General features: G+C 43.9%; 1 protein-coding gene across 5 annotated transcripts in view; it reads left to right on the forward strand.

Annotated features, from left to right (window-relative positions):
- The first annotated feature begins 2,190 nt into the window (after window positions 1-2,190).
- The window catches only part of RABEP1 (rabaptin, RAB GTPase binding effector protein 1), a 103,891-nt gene continuing 89,239 nt past the window's right edge, over window positions 2,191-16,842 (forward strand). For 3 of the 5 annotated variants that reach the window (XM_055367260.2, XM_055367262.2, XM_019013169.4), the window contains exon 1: window positions 2,204-2,454. In XM_055367260.2, coding sequence (XP_055223235.2) covers window positions 2,421-2,454 — 34 coding nt within the window. In that variant the 5' untranslated portion in view covers window positions 2,204-2,420. Of the gene's footprint in view, window positions 2,455-16,842 lie in introns of all 5 variants that reach the window. The other 2 variants (XM_004058382.5, XM_055367258.2) reach the window with 2 other exon arrangements.

Genomic DNA, 16,842 nt, shown 5'->3' on the forward strand with positions numbered 1-16,842 from the left:
CAAATCTACCTGTTTAAGACCTGGAAGACCAGGTTTAAATTTAGAATTCCTGGACTCCTGGGAGTTATGCCCATGAATGAGGTGGCAAAAGCAGCACAGGCCCTGGCCCAACTATTGTCTCTTGGTTCACTTGCCTTCTTTTCTCACCTCTGTCCTGCACCATGAGGGATCTGTGGACATAGGAGCTCAAACACCCAAGTGTCGTGTCACCCCCTTAAAATAAAACAAAGCTGCCCTTTAGCCCCCCTTTTTTAAATGAGAAATAATCATTTTAATAAAAGTATATCTTATTTAAAACAAATGATTTAAAGAAAGTAGAAACTGATTCTAATTAGTGGATTTTCTGATTATTATTATTATTTGAGATGGAGTCTCGATCTGTCGCCCAGGCTGGCAGTGGTGCGATCTTGGCTCACTGCAACCTCCGCCTTCTGGGTTCAAGCAATTCTCTGCCTCAGCCTCCCAAGTAGCTGGGAGTACAGGTGCCTGCCACCACAACGGACTAATGTTTTGTATTTTTAGTAGAGATGGGGTTTCACCATCTTGGCGAGGCTGATCTTGAACTCCTGACCTCGTGATCCACCTGCCCCAGTCTCCCAAAGTGCTGGGATTACAGGCGTGAGCCACTGTGCCCGGCCTATTATTATTATTTTTTATTATGCTTTAAATTCTTGGATACATGTGCTGAATGTGCAGGTTTGTTACATAGGTATACATGTGCCATGGTGGCTTGCTGCATCTATCAACCCGTCATCTAGGTTTTAAGCCCCGCATGCATTAGGTATTTGTCCTAATGCTCTCCCTCCCCTTCCCCCCACCCCCCACAGGCCCCGGTGTGTGATGTTCCCCTCCCTGTGTCCATGTGTTCTCATTATTCAATTCCCACTTATGAGTGAGAACATGCGGTGTTTGGTTTCCTTTTCCTGTGTTAGATTGCTGAGAATGATGGTTTCCAGCTTCATGCATGTCCCTGCAAAGGACATGAACTCATTCTTTATGCTTTCACTTTAGCTTCTTTTAGGGATGTCTAGACTCTGCCATAGAGAGAATGGATCTGGGAAAGAGACCACAGCTTCAGCCATCTGGAAAGGGAATTCTGGGGCCACAAGTATTCAGAACTTGGTCCTGAAGTGCCAAACCCTGTGGACTCCCTCATCCTGGGGTGGGATTGCTGGGTCTTAAAATGTACATAATTCCTGATGCTCCTCTCTGATTTCAAAATAGCTTTTTAGGCCGGGCGCGGTGGCTCACGCCTGTAATCCCAGCACTTTGGGAGGCTGAGGCAGGCGGATCACGAGGTCAAGAGTTTGAGACCAGCCTGACCAACATAGTGAAACCCCATCTCTACTAAAAATACAAAAATTAGCCGGGTGTGGTGGCGTGCGCCTGTAGTCCCAGCTAGTCGGGAGGCTGAGGCAGGAGAATTGCTTGAACCCGGGAGGCAGAGGTTGCAGTGAGCCGAGATCGCACCATGGCACTCCAGCCTGGGTGTCAGAGTGAGACTCTATCTCCCCCCAAAAAAAGAGCTTTTTAAACTACCTCCTTGGCATGGGGCGCTCCAGGTGTCGAAACCAGACGGGGAGTGGTGATTAGAGGGGAGTTCCTAAAGTATAGGGCCCAGGGGCCCAAGTATAAGGGCCACACTTTGTGTATATGATTTCTCCTCTCCTGCCATGAGTGCAGGGTCTGTACCTGGCTGTATCTCCAGCATCTATCACGACTGAAAAGCCAAACGTATTTGCTGAATGGATAGTATACTGGCCTCTGCATCAGAAGACCTGGGGTCCAGGCCCAGTACTGTCGGAAACAGTTCTTCATATTTTATTACCTCGTTTAAACTTTTCTTAGCCATTATATTGATAAAAATTCCAAGAGGTGAAGTGACTCTCCCAAGGTCGCAAAGCTAGAAGAGGTAGAGGCTGGATCTGCACCCCGCCATCCGTCCTCCTCTCTTATTCTTTTTTTTTTCCCCTCACTGTGCTGGGGTGGACAACCGGGACCGGCACCTTCGAGAGGCCAGGCCTCTACTGCAGCCCCTCTTCTCCAGCTCCGCTCGGCACTCAGCCTCCCCCTGCCGCTGGGTCAGGCGCCCAGCTCGGCCGAAACCCTCCCCTCCCGCGGCGCTCCCTCTGCGCTCCCGAGGCCCCGCCCCTCCCCTCGGGCCAACGTCACGTGCCGCCCCATCCCCCTGCGCCTGCGCACTGCTTATTTCCCGCTGTCAGGATGAGGAGGCGGAGGTCGGCGGTCGGGTCCGTCTCTGCCCGCGGCTGTGGCGGCGCCGGCGGCTCCAGCCTTAGCGGTTCCTCCCTGGGCGGCGGCGGCGGCGGCTCGGTCGACGCCTCCTCCGCCAGCTGAGCCCGCGGGAGCCCGGGACGCCGCTTCCCCGCCCATCCCCGCTCCCCGAGGCCGGCCGCCTGGTCATGGCGCAGCCGGGCCCGGCTTCCCAGCCTGACGGTGAGGCGCCCACCATGGCAGGCGCGGCGGGCGCGGCCTGCCCGGCGTCGGCGTCGCGGGAGGATTTCGGGGCGGGCAGGCGGCGGCAAGGGCGCGTGCAGGCCCCGGGGGTGACCCCGCCGGGCGGAGGCGGGGGCGCGCGGGCTGCGGCGCGCGAGGGCGGCGCGGGCGCCCCGGCTGCCGTCGCTGGGGAGGGGGCGGGAGGCGCGGGTGCAGCGCTTGCGGGAGGGCAGAGGGAAGGGCGTGGGGAGGCTGCTGGGTAGCGTGGGGTAGTGTGGGGAGGGAGCGGTTCTGGGTAGCGGGGGACCGGCACGTGGGTTCTGCCCGTGGGGGAGGATGGAAATCGGGAACATGTGCTATATTCGTTAAAGAAAAAAAATCTTAGCTTAGGTAGTGTACCCTCCCTGCCGCCCCAATCCTTGCTATAGAACTCTTTGCACCCAGTTATGTGACCTGAAAGTAGTTGTGTACAGTAACTGGATTTAGTAGCATTCCCTGAATGGCAGTGTGGCTTAATGATTAAGTGTTGGGGCCTGGGAGTCTAGAGGACCTGTATTCTTAACCAGCAAGCTCTGGGCTCATTTCTTAGCCTCGTTGAGCCTCAGTATTCTCACCCACGAATTAACCAAGAGGTTAATTCATGCCTTTATATTTTATCTATAAAAATAGCAACACGGATGTGTATATACAATATACAATAATAGTGTTTGAGAATGCTGAGGCCTACTTGCACTACTTGAAGATATTTGCTTGTGGAACTAAAAAAAAAAGTGAAGTCGAAGAAATGTGTCATTTATATTCTTGGAAGGAAAAAAGGGCCCCATCCTAAATAATCAAAGTTGGTTGTCAGAGCCCTTCGTGACCTTCTGGGAAATTGGACTAAGCTGTGCTTCACAGATTGACTACATGGTTCCAGGTTTTACCACCTAGAATTGATGTTTGGAAATAGTGTGCTTGGTCTTTTCCAAGGTCCCACTGTATCTAGTTGTGAAAGTTCTTTCTGGTGTATTTCTATAATCAGCGTGTGTGCTTAGCATCTTTAAGTGTGAGTAGAGTAGAATGTTGGGAAAAGGGGCTTGGTACGGAGTAGGTACTTTAAAACTTGGCTTTCCTTGGGGTTGTCTCAAAATAACCTTTCGTGAAACCCTTACTTTTTATTCTTGCCTTTGGGGAACTTGAAACCATGTTATCAGATTTTAAGGTTCTGGCTGCTCTGTGGGAAATGTGCTTCAGAGCCTGTTAGCCTGTAGTTTTGGGTGTTGTTAGTTGCCTAAGGGGAGATGTCCAGTAAGCATTTAGACTTTTATAAGAACCTGCTTCGCTGTTTCTGTTCCAGGAGAAGGGAAGGGAAGCATTTTTGGTGGGCTGTCAGAGAGAGGAAACTGGGATGTCTTCAGGCTGCATTTTAGTGATCACCTTTTGCATTTGGTGTCAGGCAAGAAAACTTTGTTCTTCCACAATCCCACTTTGTTACTGCACACAGAGGCAAGTTACAGAGAGCTTGTGGTTCTGAACAGGAGTGGTAGGTATGCATAGCTGGCTGCTGCCTTCTCTTGAGTTGCATGGAAAGAAACGTCTAGGGCAGCTCAGGTGACATGACTGTCTGGAATCAAAATCCCCTGCCTCTTTCAAGATATGAAATGGTCTTCCTTGTAAATAGGCAGAAGTGACTAAGCACTTGAAAGAGGCTAGGGAAAACTAGCTTTAGGAAATCTTGTATTCTTGGTATTTTAGTTCAGGTTTCTTTCCTATTTCTCAAATCTTGTGACTCTAGGATGAGATTTAGTTTGCATAGATTGCAATTTTTACTTTAAATTAATGTAGGTAGCCATGGCTACTTTTTACAGTAGGAGAGAGATAATTTGGTACGTTTGAGTCCCTTGTGTCAGTGCCTTAGAAGTTCATCTTGGGGATTTTAATTTTTTTTTTTTTCTTTGAGACAGTATCTCACTCTGTTGCCCAGGCTGGAGAGCAGTGGCACGATCTTGGCTCACTGCAGCCTCGACCTCCTGGGGTAAAAGCAATCCTGCCACCTCAGCCTCCCAAGTAGCTGTGACTACAGGTGCATACCACTATTCCCAGCTAATTTTTGTATTTTTGTAGATTCGGCATTTTGCCATGTTGCCTAGGCTGGTCTCAAACTCCTGAACTCAAGGGATCCACCTGCCTCCACTTCCCGAAGTGCTAGGATTGTAGGTGTGAGCCCGTGAGTCCGGCTTTTGGGGATTTAATTTGTGTCTTTAGCTGAACTCATGCAGACCATTTTAGCTTTAGGCACGTTTGAATTTCCTAGTCCTGCTGATTAAAAAAAAAAAAAAATCGCCAGAATTCTTTTGTGTCAAACTGGTGGTGAAAGATAACTAACTGCTTAGTCTTTGACTTTATCTTGTTTTATCCTGTTTCAGAAGCGATTGTCTTTGATGACTTTTTTTAAAAAAAATATATTGTCTGTTTTTCATGGCCATATGGTAGATTAGGAAAATCGATTTGTGTGTAAATTGAAGGGATGAAATGTAATCATTTTATTCATTGTAATTATTTTGTAAGTTAAAACAAGTTTTGGGTTTTTGATACTGCATCTTAGTCTACTTATTTGGAATACAGGTAATTTTAATAGTTAAAGAAATTTCAATTGATCTGTTTTCCCTTGAGAATTCAAAAATGAAAATTTTCTAATTTTAGTATTTATTTTAATCTAAGTTCAACTATATCTTTGAAGCATTTGCTCTGGTTTTACTTCACTTTTTTTCTTTCTTTTTTTTTTTCTTTTGTAGAGATGGTCTCACTGTGTTGCCCAGTCTGGTCTTGAACCCCTGGGCTCAAGTGATTCTCCCATCTTGGCCTCTCAGTGTTGGGATTACAGGCATGAGCAACTGCACCCAGCCTACTTCATTATTTTTTATTCTTGCCATGTTGGCCAGGCTGGATTCCTGATTGTTTCCTGTTAGTTACACAGACATGCTACCTTTTACCCCTGAAGGACATGCTTTACATACATAAGTCTGCAACTTCCCTATCTCACTTAATAAATGTTAGCTTTCATATTATATACTCATGGTTATATGGCCATGTAATGTTCTGCAAACACTATAGGCATTATCTTAGGAAATCTTCATAGCAATGAGTGGGTACTATTGAAATATTACTGCTTCTATTTTCTTGATGAGGAAACTGAAGCACAGAGAAGTTAAAGAAACGTGCCTGTGTTATACAGCTATTAAGTGGGGGAGCAGGATTCAAATCCATGCCATCTGGCTTATGTACTAGATCATGGACTACTTCCAGGTCAGTGTTGTAGGCCTTCTTCATTCTTGTTAAAGACGATCTTATCATATGCATGTACCAGGCATGATTTGTGGCCTATTTCCCTATTGTGGGGCAAGTAGATTGTTTTCAAATTTTAATTATTTTATAAGCAGTGTTGTAATGGATGTCCTTGTGCATATTTTTTAAGATGCTCTTTTACTTCTGTAAGACTAGTGAATTAAATAAAGGGCATGAGTTCTGAGTGGTTTAAATTTTAATACCTGTTGCTAGCTTACTCTCAAAGGCATCAATTTACATACTTGCCAACGATATATGGCAGATGGATTTCCCCTGTAATCCTACAAGCTCTGGATGATGTCATTTATTTTAAATTTGTGTTTTTTGATTAAAAAAAGTGATATTGTTTGGCCGGGCATGGTGGCTCATGCCTGTAATCCCAGCACTTTGGGAGGCCAAGGCAGATGGATCACAAGGTCAGGAGTTCAAGACCAGCCTGGCCAATATGGTGAAACCCCATCTCTACTAAAAATACAAAAGTTAGCCGGGTGTGGTGGTGCGCACCTGTAGTCCCAGCTACTCAGGAGGCTGAGGCAGAAGAACCGCTTGAACCCGGGAGGTGGAGGTTGCAGTGAGCCGAGATCGTGCCACTGCACTCCAGCCTGGGGGACAGAGTAAGACTCTGTCTCAAAAAAAAAAAAAAAAAAAAGAGTTGTATTGTTCAATTAGCAAGTATTTGTGTGCCTATTCTATGCCAAATCCTATGCTAGGATCTAGGAAATACAGTGATGAACAAAACCAGACCCAGTCCCTTTCCTAGGTAGTGAATCATTCAGCCATTAATTAGATAATCCTATAGACACACACAAAACTATTTATTCATCTAATATGAATGCATACTGTTTGTCAGGCACAATTCTAGGCATTTGGAATACATCAGTGGGCAATATAGATAATAAATAACCCTGCCCTAGTGTGGGAGAAACGGATATTAAACAACAAACGTAAGCAAATGATATGGGTTGTTAGATGATAAGTGCAATGGAAAAAAGAAAACAGAGCAGGATAAACGGAAGGGGGTGGGGCTGGTTTTAAATAGGCTGGTCAGGCAGCTTTATTGAGAAGATGACATTTGTGCAAAGACTTGAAGTAGATAGAGGAGTTAGCCTTGAGGATATCTGGTGGAAGGGTGTTCTAGGCAGGGATCAGTTTTTGCATATGCCTTGAGGGCGGAAGCATGTCTGGCATGTTTGAGGAATGGCATGGAGGTCAGTGTGGCTGGAATGATGTTACGGGGCCTGGGGCAAGAGTGTAGTAGGATATGAGGTCAGAGAGGTAACGAGGTGGAGGCAGATCTTCTTGGGCCCTAGAAGTATTGCAAAGATTGGTTTTCACTATGGGGAACCATTGAAAAGCTTTGAGCAGAGGAATGATGTGATCTCACTTACGTTTTAAAAAAATCACTCTGGGCCAAAGTGCTGGGATTACAGGCGAGGTGGCTCATGCCTAGAATTGTGCCTGACAAACAGTATACAGGCTCATGCCTGTAATCCCAGCACTTTGGGAGTCTGAGGCAGGTGGATCACCTGAGGTCAGGAGTTCCAGACCAGCCTGGCCAACGTGGTGAAACCCAATCTCTACTAAAAATACAAAAATTAGTCAGACATGGTGGCACGCGCCTGTAATCCCAGCTACTTGGGAGGCTGAGGCAGGAGAATTGCTTGAACCCGGGAGGTGGAGGTTGCAGTGGGCGAAGATCATGCCACCGTGCTCCAGCCTGGGCAACAGAGTGAGACTCTGTCTCAAAAAAAAAAAAAACCCAAAACACTGAGTGGGCGTGGTGTTGTCTCATACCTGTAATCTCAACACTTTGGGAGGCCTAGGTGGGTGGATTGCTTGAGCCCAGGAGTTTGGGACCAGCCTGGGCAATATGGCAAAACCACATCTCTACAAAAAATTAGCCGGGTGTGATGGCCTGTGCCTCTAGTCCCAGCTACTCAGGAGGCTGAGGTGGGAGGATCACCTAAGCCTGGGAGGTCGAGGCTGCAGTGAGCTGTGATCTTGCTACTTCACTCCCACCTAGGTGACAGAGTAAGACCCTGTCTCAAAAAAAAATCACTCTGGCTGCTGGATTGGCAGTGGAGTAATAGGGAGGTATGAATCCAGAAAAAATATGTTGAAGCTTGGACCAGGATGGAGATTATATTTGGAAAGTATGGCCAACAGGATTTGCTGACGGATTGAATATGGGATGCAAAAGAAACTGAGTAGTCAAGGATTACTCAAAGGTGTTTGGCCTGAGCAACTAGATGAACACAATGCTATGAATGCCTATAACTGACTTATTTGACCCATATACAGAGGTCAGTAAAGGCTTTTGATGAAGTAGTCCTGGAGCCGAGATCTGATGGATGAGCAGGACTCCGGTTTTTGGAGGATGCAGAACGAGTAACATAACTGAAGAAAGGTCACTGTGCCTGGGTAGAGGAGTAGGTATGGGCTGGCCTGAGGGGTCTTTTTCCTTAGAGGTGTACGGGAACCCACTGAAGGGTTTTAAGCAGGTAGATGATGTGTGGCTTTTTATTTTATTTTATTTATTATTTTTTTTGAGATGGAATCTCGCTCTGTCGCCCAGGCTAGAGTGCAGTGGCACTATCTCGGCTCACTGGAACCTCTACCTCCCAGGTTCAAGTGATTCTCCTGCCTCCACCTCCCAAGTAGCTGGGATTACAGGCATGTGCTGCCATGCTCGGCTGATTTTATATTTTTAGTAGAGATGAGGTTTCGCCATGTTCGTCAGGCTGGCCTCTAACTCCTGACCTCAGGTGATGCCATCCACCTTGGCCTCCCAGAGTGCTGGGATTACAGGCATGAGCCACTGCGCCTGGCCTATTTTATTTCTTTTCTTTATTTTTTTGAGACCAAGTCTTGCTGTGTTGCCCAGGCTGGAGTGCGGTGGTGTGATCTCTGCTCACTGTAACCTCTGCCTCCCAGGTTCAGGCGATTCTCGTGCCTTAGCCCCTCAAGTAGCTGGGATTACAGGCGTGCACCATTACACCTGGCTCATTTTTTGTATATTTAGTAGAGACAGGGTTTCACCATGTTGGCTAGGCTGGTCTTGATCTCCTGTTCTCAATTTATCCACCCGCCTTGGCCTCCCAAAGTGCTGGGATTATAGGAGTGAGCCACTGTGCCTGGTTGAAGTGTGGCTTTTTAATTTGCACTTCCAGGATAGGAATTATATTAATTATGGCCTCTTTGTTTATTGGCTGGCTGGCTGGCTTCCTTCCTTCCATCCATTTTTTTCTTTCTTTCATTTTTTTCTTTTTTTGCTTGCCCTCCCTTCCTCCCTCCCTTTCTTCTTCTTCTTCCTCTTCTTCCTTTTCTCTTCTACTTTGAGTTGCTGTTTCACATCTTTCTTTCTTTTGTGGCTTGTCTGTTTATATCTGTTTCCCATTTTTCCATTGGGTTGTCCTTTTCTCAGTAATTTGGAGGAGCTCTTTGTAAATTATGTTAGCCCTTTGGTATGTATTGCAAATTTTGGTCTCACAGTTTGTCATTTACCTCGTTTTAAAAATTTGTTATGCAGAAAGCTTTAATTTTTATGTAGATCTGACCTTTCTTTAAAGAAAAAAATTCATGGTTTCTGGATTTCTTATTTTGCTGAGGAAGACCTCCCCAACTCTCATGTTTATTTAAAGAGAAAAAACCTTATCATTTTCAACACTTGTGGTTGTTTTTTATATTTTGTAGTCTAATCCATTTGCAATTTATTTATTTTTAAATTAGAGAAGTTTAATATAAAGAATTATTAACTAAACTGGAGATCACCCACTAAGACAAAAGAAAGCCCTGAAGAATACAAGACTAGTAGACATAAGGAACAGTCTCGCTTCCAGGGCTGAGGCAGAGCACCTTTATTTTTTTTTCTGAATAGATAGCTAGTTGTCTTAACGTTTATTCAATAGTTCATGTTTTTGTTTGTAAATTGTAACTTGGTAAATCTCCCAACCTTTGAACTAGCAGAGATACTTAATCTGAAAAACAAAAGCCCTGCACTTATCCACTGTCTTTGTCACTCTGATATCCCAATGCACAGTAGCCTGGAATTAGGTAATGGCCTTTAATTTTCATGTCTTACCTGGCTTTCTGTGGAGAGAATTGCTTTTGAATCTTAAGGGCTCTAATTTCTAAAATATCTCCATTTATCATATGCTAGGTTTTTATCCACTGAAGTTTGGTGTTCTCTTCTTATGTAGTCATTAATTTGAATATTGTCTTTATAGAAGTATTTGTTTATTTATTTATTTATTTATTTTTTGAGACGGAGTCTCGCTCTGTCGCCCAGGCTGGAGTGCAGTGGTGCGATCTCAGCTCACTGCAAGCTCCGCCTCCTGGGTTCACGCCATTCTTCTGCCTCAGCCTCCCGAGTAGCTGGGACTACAGGTGCCCGCCAGCAAGCCTGGCTAATTTTTTTGTATTTTTAGTAGAGACGGGGTTTCACTGTGTTAGCCAGGATGGTCTCGCTCTCCTGACCTCATGATCCACTCGCCTTGGCCTCCCAAAATGCTGGGATTACAGGCGTGAGCCACCGCGCCCGGCCTCCTTGATTATTCTTAAGTATTTATTCATTCAGAAAAAATTTGGAATGAGTACGTTAAGTGCACCCACTGTGCTTCCCTCTCTTGTTTAAAAAAAGGACTTAAAAAATATCTGTTGCGTTTATAAGCTCAAGAGAGCATATATCATTAACATCTTTACAATTAAGATAAATTAATGCATTAATTTAAGTGCATATTAATTTAAATAATAATATTTATTATTATTTTTTGAGATAGAGTCTTTCTCTGTTGCCCATGCTAAAATGCAGTGCCGCTATCTTAGCTGACTGCAACCTTGGCCTCCCGGGTTCAAGTGATCCTTTCATCTCAGCCTTTGGAGTAGCTGGAATTACTCCGTGCTCATGACCCAGCCTGACTAATTTTTTTCTAGTTTTAGTAGAGAGTGGGTTTCAACATGTTGCCCAGGCTGGTGCTGAACTCCTGGCCTCAAATGATCTGCCCACCTCGGCCTACAAAGTGCTGGGATTACAGGTGTGTGCCACCAGACTTGGATGCATTAATTATATTTTTTAATCCTTCTGATTCTTTAAAGGTAGTATTAACACTTTCACAATTGAGGCTATACAAATTAGTAAGTTGCCTAGAATCCAGGTTGCCGTGACTATTTTCATTCTAGCTATCCCTCAGGCCAGTTTTAGCTTAGTAAACTTTGATCATTTTTAAAAAGGCAAAATTAAGGCTCCAATTTTCTGATCATAAAGTACAAAGTGTAAAAGAAAACTAGACTTGCTGAGCGTGGTGGCTCACGCCTGTAATCCTAGCACTTTGGGAGGCTGAAGTGGGTGGACCACGCGGTCAGGACTTTGAGACCAGCCTGGCTAACAGAGTGAAACCCCGTCTCTACTAAAAATACAAAAAATTAACTGGGCGTGGTGGTGGGCGCCTGTAACCCCAGCTACTTGGGAGGCTGAGGCAGGAGAATTGCTTGAGCCTGGGAGGCTAAGAGGTTGTAGTGAGCCGAGATCGCGCCATTGCACTCCAGCCCGGGCGACAGTGCGAGACTCCGTGTAAAAAAAAAAGAAAACTAGACTTACACATAATTCTGTCCTTTATTTTTTTATTCTACATTTTTAATTAATTTTTATATCTACAAATAAAAATATTTTAAAACAATTGATCATATTGCACATGTGGTTTTGCATTCTGCCATTTTCATTTGGTTATGACGTGAACAGCTTCCCTGTGTTGTAAGTTTTTTTGTTTTGTTTTGTTTTATTAGTGGTTTTGGCCAGTTGCGGTGGCTCACGCCTGTAATCTCAGCTCTTTGGGAGTCTGAGGTGGGTGGATCACTTGGGTCAGGAGTTTGAGGCCAGCCTGGCCAACATGGCGAAATTCCGTTTCTACTAAAAATACAAAAATTAGGCCTGATGGTGTGCGCCTGTAATCCCAGCTACTCCAGAGGCTGAGACAGGAGAGAGTCATCTGAACCTGGGAGGTGGAGTTTGCAGTGATCTGAGATTGAGCCACTGCACTCCAGCCTGGGGGAAAGAGCGATACTCTGTCTCAAAAGTGGTGATAAGTCTGATTCATCATATAAATGTATCATTTTCCTATTACTGCCATTTTGATCATTTATAAATTCTCGCTATTAATAATTACATAGGAAACAACATTCTCGTACATTAATCTTTGATCTCATCTTTATTTCCTAGAGTGTTCTGGATCTGAAGTATGACATTTTGATATATATTGCCAAATTGCTTTCTAGAAAGCCAGTTCTAGTTTACATATCTTCTTAGTGCTGACGATGTCTGTTAGTCTCACTTCATCCTTGTCAACGTGAAGTATAGACTTAAAGTGTTCTTGCCAATAGGCAAGGCCTAAAAATGGTATCTGACTGATTTTAGTTGCAGTTTTAGTATGATTGGCTTTTGTTCATTTTTTTCCTTTTTTTGTTTTTGATTTTTAAAAATATATATATATATTGACCATTTTTTTGTGTGCATTGCCTCATGATGTCCTTTACCCCTTTCTTATTAAATTTTTAATTTATTTACTTTTTTTTTTGAGATGGAGTTTCGCTTCATTACCAGGCTGTAGTGCAGTGGCGCGATCTTGGCTCACTGCTACCTCCACCTCCTGGGTTCAAGCAGTTCTGTCTCGGCGTCCCGAGTAGCTGGGATTACAGGCGTGTGCCACTGTGCCTGGCTAACTTTGTATTTTTAGTAGAGACAGGGTTTCACCATGTTGATCAGGCTGGTCTGGAACTCCTGACCTCATGTGATCCACCCACCTTGGCCTCCCAAAGTGCTGGGATTACAGGTGTGAACCACTGCACCTGGCCTTTATTTATTTACTTTTGAGACAGGGTCTTGCTCTGTGGCTGGAGTCTGGTGGCATGGTGCGATCTTGGCCGATTGCAGTCTCTGCTTTCCGGGCTCAGGTGATCCTCTCACCTCAGCCTCTGAAGTAGCTGAGACTACAGGCATGCACCACCATGCCTCGCTAGTTTTTGTATTTTTAGTAGAGATAAGGTTTTTCCATGTTGCCCAGGCTGGTCTTGAACTTCTGGGCTCAAGCCATCTGCCTGCCTTGGCATCTCAAAGTGCTGGCATTACAGGCATGAGCTGCTGTGCCTTGTTCATTTTCTTATTAATTTATAAATATTGGCCGGGTGTGGTGGCTCATGCCTATAATCTCAGCAGTTTGGAAGACTGAGGCAGGTGGATCCCTTGAGGTCAGGAGTTCGAGACCAGCCTGACTAACATGAAACCCCGTCTCTACTAAACATACAAAAATTAGCCGGGTGTGGTGGTGCGTGCCTGTAATCCCAGCTACTTGGGAGGGTGAGGCACGAGAATCTCTTGAATCTGGGAGGTAGAGGTTGCAGTGAGCTGAGATTGCACCATTGCACTCCAGCCTGGATAATAAGAGGGAAACTCTGTCTCCCCACTCAAAAAAAAAAAAAAAAAAAAATCTGTATATCTTTCTCTCTATATATATCTCTTTCTATATAATATCTTCATAGACATTGGCCTTTGTTTTTTATTTGTTACAAATATTTACAGGTATTTTCCACGTTTGTCTTATTTTGGCTTTTGGGGTAATTTATTTTTTTGAGACAGGGTCTGTCTCTATCACCCAGGCTGGAGTGCAGTAGTGTGATCACGGCTCAGTGTAACCTTGACCTCTCACCTCAGCCTCCTGAGGGCCCTATAGGCACATGCCACCATGCCTAGGTAATTTTTGTATTTTTTGTACAGACAGAATCTCCCTTTGTTGCCCTGGCTGGTCTCAAACTCCTGGGCTCAAGGGAGCCACCTGCCTCAGTTTCCCAAAGTTCTTTGATTACAGGTGTGAGCCACTGCATCTGGCCATTGGGATAATTTTTGTTATAAAGAAATCTAAAATTTCACTTGGACAAACTTATTGGTAATATTTTGACATTTTCAAAGATGTTCTCTGTCTCAAAATCAATTAGATAGCTGCTCATAACTTATGTTGTTAGTGTTTAAATTTATTTTTAAACAGTGGCCAATTTTTTTCTACATCATTTCAATTATTAAGTTTTTTCTATGTGAGCTGTTTGTCAAGTTGGATCTTCCACATCTTGCACTTGTCATTAATTTTCTTTCTATAATTATTTTATAATTACAGATAAAATTTATATTGCCCATTGCAGACAACTAAGAAAATGCAAAAAAGTGAACAGTCAGCAAAGACAGTTTATTAACACTTTGGTATACAGTTAGCCCTCTGTATCTGCGGGGTCCACTTTCATGGATTCAACCATCTGGGGATTGAAAATAAACCCTTTGGGAGGCTGAGGCGGGGGAATCATGAGGCCAGGAGTTCGAGACCAGCCTGACAAACCCTGTCTGTACTAAAAATACAAAAGTCAGCTGGGCGTGGTGGCATGCGTTTGTAATCCCAGCTACTCAGGAGGCTGAGGCTGGAGAACTGCTTGAACCCGGGAGGCAGAGGTTGCAGTGAGCTGAGGTGGCGCCACTGCACTCCAGCCTGGGTGACAGTGAGACTCCAACTCAAGAAAATAAACCAATAAAACAATAAAAATACAAATTAAAAAATGCAGTATGACAACTATTTACATAGTATTTACATTGTATTAGGTATTATAAGTTATTTATAGGTGATTTAAAGTACATGGGAGAATATGCATAAGTTATATGCAAATACTACACTGATTTATATAAGGGACTTGAATATCATCAGATTTTGGTATCTGAGAGGTCCTGGAACCAATTTCCCTCAGATACCGAGGGAAAATGGTATTGTCTTTTTTTTTTTTTTTTTTTTTGAGACGGAGTCTAGCTCTGTCACCCAGGCTGGAGTGCAGTGGCGCGATCTCGGCTCACTGCAAGCTCCACCTCCTGGGTTCGCGCCGTTCTCCTGCCTCAGCCTCCCGAGTAGCTGGGACTACAGGCGCCCGCCACCACGCCAGGCTAATTTTTGTATTTTTAGTAGAGACGGTTTCATCGTGCTAGCCAGGGTGGTCTCGATCTCCTGACCTTGTGATCTGCTGGCCTCGGCCTCCCAAAGTGCTGGGATTACAGGCGTGAGCCACCGTGCCTGGCCAACAGTATTGTCTTTTTAGAGTTTCATATGTATAAAATATGTAAAAAAAAAAAAAAAAAAACTTAAAAATTTGATAGAAAATTACAGTACTTTTATAGCATGTTTTTTCCCACTTAAATGAAGAGATGTTCATGATGTATTATTAAATAATGTTATTTTTAAGGACAGATGCGGTGACTTACACCTGTAATCCCAGCACTTTGGGAGACCGAGGCGGGCAAATCACCTGAAGTCGGGTTCGAGACCAGCCTGACCAACATGGTGAAACCCTGTCTCTACTAAAAAGAAAATAACAAAAATTAGCCAGGCGTGGTGGTGCACACCTGTAATCCCAGCTATTTGAGAGAGGCTTAGGCAGGAGAATCCCTTGAACCCAGGAGGTGGAGGTTGCAGTGAGCTGAGATCATGCCACTGCACTCCAGCCTGGGCAACAGAGGAAGATTCCGTCTCAAAAAAAAAAAAAGTTATTTTTAATGGTATGTAACAATAGTATTCTAATGTATGGATTCCATAATAGGTTTAATTAACCCTCTTAGTAAGTATTGTTTTTATTTTTTTCTATTTCAAAGGACACTGCGGCAAACATCCTGATACATATGTCTCTAAATATTTAGCCAAATACTTCCCTCTGCTAAATCCCTGTTCTGTCAAAGTTTACATACATTTAAAATTTGATACTTTTGATACATTTAAGTTTTTATATGTTCTTTTGTGTCATTAGGAATAACTGTCTGAGACCAACTGGAAAGCCAACCCCTAGTAGCTTCAAAAGTGAAGGGTTCAGTTTTTCTGTGTGTTACACGTTCACAAGTAGAGCATTCTAAATTTGGTTCAGCTGCTCAAGGATGTCAAAGATCTGAGTTTCTTCAGTTTTCTGCTTTCTTCCTCTGTGGGCCTGTTTGCCACATCATTATTTTTTGTAGATTTAGTTCTGATTTCTTTTTGGGACTATTTATTCCTTTAAATCTTCTACTGTTTTCTTAGTTACATTTGTTGGGTTCTCTACTTCAGGCACGTGGATCATCCTTGTATTGGATAGTCTGTTTCTCATAGCTATTTCCTCTCTAATTGCTTTACTTTTCTTTAAAATTCACTGAGATTATCTCAGGTCTTTTTGATGTGTTTAACAAAACGGATTGCATTGATGGATTTCTGGATGTTAGTTTTTGCGCACTTCAGATGAACTCAACTTGGTTGTGATGGATTGTTATTGTAGTATGTAGCTAGATCTGATTTGCTAAGGTTCGAGAATTTTTGCAATTATATTCGTAAGTGAGATTGGCTTGTAGTCTTCCATTTTGGTACTGCATTGGGTTTTGGTATCTTTTTTTTGTTTGTTTGAGGCAGAGTTTCATTCTTGTTGCCCAGGCTGGAGTGCAGTGGTGCTATCTCAGCTCACCACAACCTCCGCCTCCAAAGTTCAAGTGATTCTCCTGCCTCAGCCTCCCAGGTAGCTGGGATTACAAGCATGTGCCACCACACCCGGCTAATTTTGTATTTTTAGTAGACTGGGTTTCTACATGTTGATGAGGCTGGTCTCAAACTCCCAACCTCAGGTAATCCACCCGCCTTGGCCTCCCAAAGTGCTGGGATTACAGATGTGAGCCACCGTGCCCAGCCTGGTTTTGGTATCTTGATTATACTAGCTTGGTAAAACAGGAAACATTTCATTTTTTTCTATGTTGAGGACAGTTTAAGTAGTATAGAAAATATTCTCTGAACATTTGATAGAATTTGTGTTCTCTTTCAAGATTCATCTTAACTTATATAGCTATTGCGTAATTTATTTTGTCAATTTTATTTTCTTTTTGTTTTTGGTTGGGGGTGGGCAAGGTCTCACTCTGTAGCTCCAGCTGGAGTGCAGTGGTACAGTCATGGCTCACGGTAGCCTTGACCCCCTGGGGTCAGTTGATCCTCAACCTTCTGAGCAGCTGGGACTACATGTGTGCACCACCACATCTGGCTA

This window comes from Gorilla gorilla, chromosome 19, assembly GCF_029281585.2.
Source record: "Gorilla gorilla gorilla isolate KB3781 chromosome 19, NHGRI_mGorGor1-v2.1_pri, whole genome shotgun sequence".
Lineage (NCBI taxonomy): Eukaryota > Metazoa > Chordata > Mammalia > Primates > Hominidae > Gorilla > Gorilla gorilla.